Consider the following 4,244-nt stretch of genomic DNA (forward strand, 5'->3'; position numbering starts at 1 on the left):
TGCTCTCGCCTTGGATAGTCTCTGGATAGTCTCTGTTTGACATCAGTCTCTGCTCCACCATCTGTTGTAACTTTACTACCCAAGTATGCAAAGGTGTTGGTACATAGGGAGGATGTGATTTTAGACTTTGCCCCTGGTGGGTTGTTTGCATTTAGCGTCATGACCTCTGTTTTTGGTGTTTATCTTCAGTCCAATGTTTCCAGCCTATTTGTGGAGCTGTTGGTTCTGTCTTGGATGTGCTGGTGGGAGTGAGAGCAAGGCAATGTCATCAGCGAGTTACAGATCTTCAAGTCTTGTGAATGTGTCCCATCTGATGCCTCTCGGAATGTGAGATGTTGTATTCTTCATGACCCAGTCAATGGCTATGATGAAGAGTGTTGATGACAAATACACAGCCTTGACGGACTCCTGTTTAACAGCATACTCGATGGTTCTGTTTCCAACTCTGCATCTGATGTTGACATAAAAACTCTTGATGCTATTTGTTAGATGTTGTGGGATGCCATATGACCGCACAATTTTCCAGACTGTCCCTATGAATGTTGTCGAAGACCCTCCTGTGATGATTTTGGTCATGGTCTTACTTGGGATGGAAAGTAGTGTTTTTCCACGCCAGTTGCTGCAGTCATTCAAGTTGCCTTTCTTTGGTATTCTGATGATGACTCCATGGTGCCATTCCTCTGATATGAAGTTACTTTTCCAGATGTCATGGAAAATTTGGTTGTAAAATTGTGGCTGTAAAAAATGGGTCTGATTTGAACAATTCTGCAATTAAGTTGTCATTTCCAGGGGTCTTTCCATTTTTTCAAAGCTTGTAAAACAGAGACAATTTCTGGAATTTGTGGTGGTTCAATGAAGATATTTAGGTCTGCTTCAGGTTCTTGAGTTGGAGGTGGTCTGTGTAAGATTTCCTTAAATGTTCTGTCCATTTTTCCTCTAGCTCTTGCTATAAAGCCAGCAACTTTACTCTGTTGTTTTTGACAGGTATATTTGACGATGGTCTATTCCTGCCACTCAGTGCCTTTGTTTGTTTGTTTGTTTTGTTTTGTTTTGTTTTTTTTTTTTGTAAAGGTTTCCTTGCTCTCCTCTTTTGGCTGTCTCTTCTGCTTTTGTTGCTAGGGCATCTAATCTGTGCGTAGAACCTTTTACACTTCCTTCTATATTTCACTGTATTCCTGTTGATGTCTCTCTTTGAGACTCGAAGATTTTGCCTCATTTACTTTCTTTTTTGGGGCACTCCTAATAAACTTAAACCTAATTATTATGTAGATATTTTATTATTTCTTTTGTTATGAATCAAAGATGAAAATCAATTTTTTTAGAATTTCTTTTTGTTGTTTTTTTTTTCAAATTTCTCTAAATAGTAGGATGTCTTTATGTGCACTGCATTATATGCACTTTTTGTCTTTTGATAATGACGAAGCGTGTCCCCTGGTAATACGTCTTCATAAAAAAACTGATCATCTTACACTTAAGCCACCCAATGCTTAACCGAAGTTATTTTCTGTTAGAATGTCCAAAGTAAATTTAAAATAATTAAGCTACTGCCACATTTGATACGATGTAAGTAATATAATTTCACTCTTACGTATGCTTTAGTATGTATACATATCTTGTACCCCCAACAAATTGCAGAGAGTCGAAAACTTGGCATTTTATTTTTGAAATGTAGTAAAAAAAAATTACCCCAAAATATAAATTTAATATAAACATTAATTTTCAAAATAAACAAGTGGGTATATTAAGATAAGAATTTTTTTTCAACAAAGATCATCACATGGTTTTGATCTTGCGTAGACATATTACGATATTTACATTTTACTGACGTCTACAACCTTTCTTCTCTTATACAGTTATTTTTCACGTATAATGTACAAAGTTACCTATATGACGCAGAGAAAAAAAAATCAGATAAGATTTAAAGGCCATACTACCTGTGCCGTTAAAAGCTGTCTGTTTTCAAATGATTCATTTAAAAAGTCTTGTGGGATAATTTTTTTAGCCGTATTTGGTTGTGTAGTGATTTAAAAATAAGCAATAACTCTGAGAGTTATAAAAGTGATGCTTCTGTAAATATTTATGTATTTTTTTCTGTCGTTGTTGTTCTTTATTTAATTTGCCTCCTCCCCCCACAACAGAATGAGATGAATATTGTTCTCAGAAAGGAGAGTGAAAAATTATCAGAGAGTGAAGAATTATCATTCACTACATAAAAATCAATAAATGTTAACTCAATTTTAACAACAAGAATAAGCAAAGAATGTATAAAACTCTTAAGTATACCTCGAGTACAGATCAATGTTGATACACATGTACCAGTATATTCAGTCAGCTTAAATGAAAATAAAAATGTTCACTTGACGTTATTTTGTAAATTTACCATCCCAACAACATCACGATTGACCTTTTAAAAGATTTCCAACAAATTATTTATTTTTGATCAGTATAAAAGCAAATGAGATAATTACCCTATCATGAGTATCACAATAAAATAACTATGCAAAATATTTTCGAAATCAAGAGCTGTTTATTAAAGTATATTAATCAGAAAATAATCTTGACATCACGTGAAGGCCCACAATATTTTATAGCATTTATATCTAACAGGATAACAAACAACCAATCAGGGTACAGATATATATGGCTTCATACTGTAATTATTTTTTTCGTGGAGTCCTTACGTGCTTGAGGAAAAAAATGGTTTGTGGAGAATTGATTTTATGTTTGAAAATAAAGTGTTAATTTATTTTAGGTTTGAAATTTGAATATTTCTAGGAGAATATGAATTTAAAGGTCCCTTCATACCTTGTAATGAAAATTAGTAAAATGTTGGATTCGTTATCAAACTAAATGAAATGATTGCATTAGAAATATATGTGTCAACACCCTCGGTTTCTCTACAGAGAGACAGTGAAGTGAAAATGACTTTCAAATACTTAGGTCAACTTCAGTCTTTACTCTACCTATGTATAATAATTGGGTTCTTAGAATATAAAAGGAACAAAATTGGGGGGATAAACTTTTTTAAACCAATGATATGCTGATATTTTAAATATATATTGCGGAATTTAAAGCTTCAGGCTGATATTGCTGAGAAAAAATATAGATTTGGCTGAAATTTATTCTGATTTTTTGTTAAGCAAACAAAATTGTCTAAGAATAAGCAGAGGCCTTTCTTAGAATTAATCAAACAGCATAGCCTTCCAACAAGCATTAAGTATGAGTATTCCTAGGAACGATTTTACTCCTGGTCAAACAATGGTAAAGTTATGTCTGATATTTCGATGTGCAGAAAAAGTTGGTAAAGCTTTGCCGAGTTAGTCACTTACTAAGCTTCACAAAACTTATTTGCAAATATGTCTCGCAGTCATATACATGTACTAGATGACACGCAAAAAACGCAGATCGTGCTTTTCTCACACATCAAATTTTAAGCATTACGGAATCTTAAATGCAATCATTTCACTCAGTTTTCTAGCAGATCTATGTACTCGGTTCATACGAAACTATATTGACTCAGCACTCTATCATTCACAAAAGTTTCTACTACATGTATATGAAACCCATGCGCGGATCTAGAGGGGTTGTTGGGGGGTCCGAACCCCCCACCCCCACCCCCTGGAATTTGTAGCGTTATTAAATGTATACTAAACCAACTAAAAGTGACCTTGGACCCCCCATAGAGAACGCAGACCCCCCCCCCTCAAAAAGAAGTCAACGACTACCCCCCTCCCCCCGAAATAGGTTTTTCACGTTTGGGAAAGTAGTTTACTTTTTTTTTTTTTTTTTTTTGCTTGGCAAGAATTTTCTAGGTTGGATTTTTTTTTTGACTGGGGTGGAAAAATTCCTGGATCCACGCCTGAAACCTATACTCTATACTCAGTTGACCCCTATATGAACTCGGCAAGACATTCCAAAAGTGAGTTATGATGCCATGCTGAAAATGTGTACGGTATGAATGGAATACTTCATTATAAATTCTCTTTATATTACCAGCAATTTATGTTTAGTTGTCTATTTAATAAGTGATCGAATTACGTACGACTTTGAAATTTGGCACGATTTTGCTTTGAATTAACAAATTTTATCAAACTTTGCTTTTACTCCATGCTGATCACCTACTTATATGCCTGAAACTATATATCTGATGTTCAAAAAATATTCTTGTTCCAGGAACACGATGTTACCCACATTTCAAAATCATTATAGGATTATAGCCCAGTACATATAGGTCATTAATGCAT

At 34.3% G+C, this 4,244-nt stretch overlaps 1 protein-coding gene across 1 annotated transcript; it reads right to left on the reverse strand.

Moving 5' to 3' along the window:
• Positions 1 to 276: 276 nt before the first annotated feature.
• LOC133191734 (uncharacterized) lies at positions 277 to 929 on the reverse strand. The gene is made up of 2 exons (XM_061327470.1): positions 822 to 929; positions 277 to 735 (listed from the first exon to the last, which is right to left on the reverse strand). The coding sequence occupies exons 1-2, from the start codon at positions 927 to 929 to the stop codon at positions 277 to 279; spliced, it is 567 nt and encodes a 188-aa protein (XP_061183454.1).
• Positions 930 to 4,244: the final 3,315 nt, after the last annotated feature.

The sequence above is a fragment of the Saccostrea echinata genome, unplaced genomic scaffold (genome assembly GCF_033153115.1).
Source record: "Saccostrea echinata isolate AGI-Se365-2 ecotype Australia unplaced genomic scaffold, CSIRO_AGI_Sech_v1 ptg000024l, whole genome shotgun sequence".
Taxonomy (NCBI): Eukaryota; Metazoa; Mollusca; class Bivalvia; order Ostreida; family Ostreidae; genus Saccostrea; species Saccostrea echinata.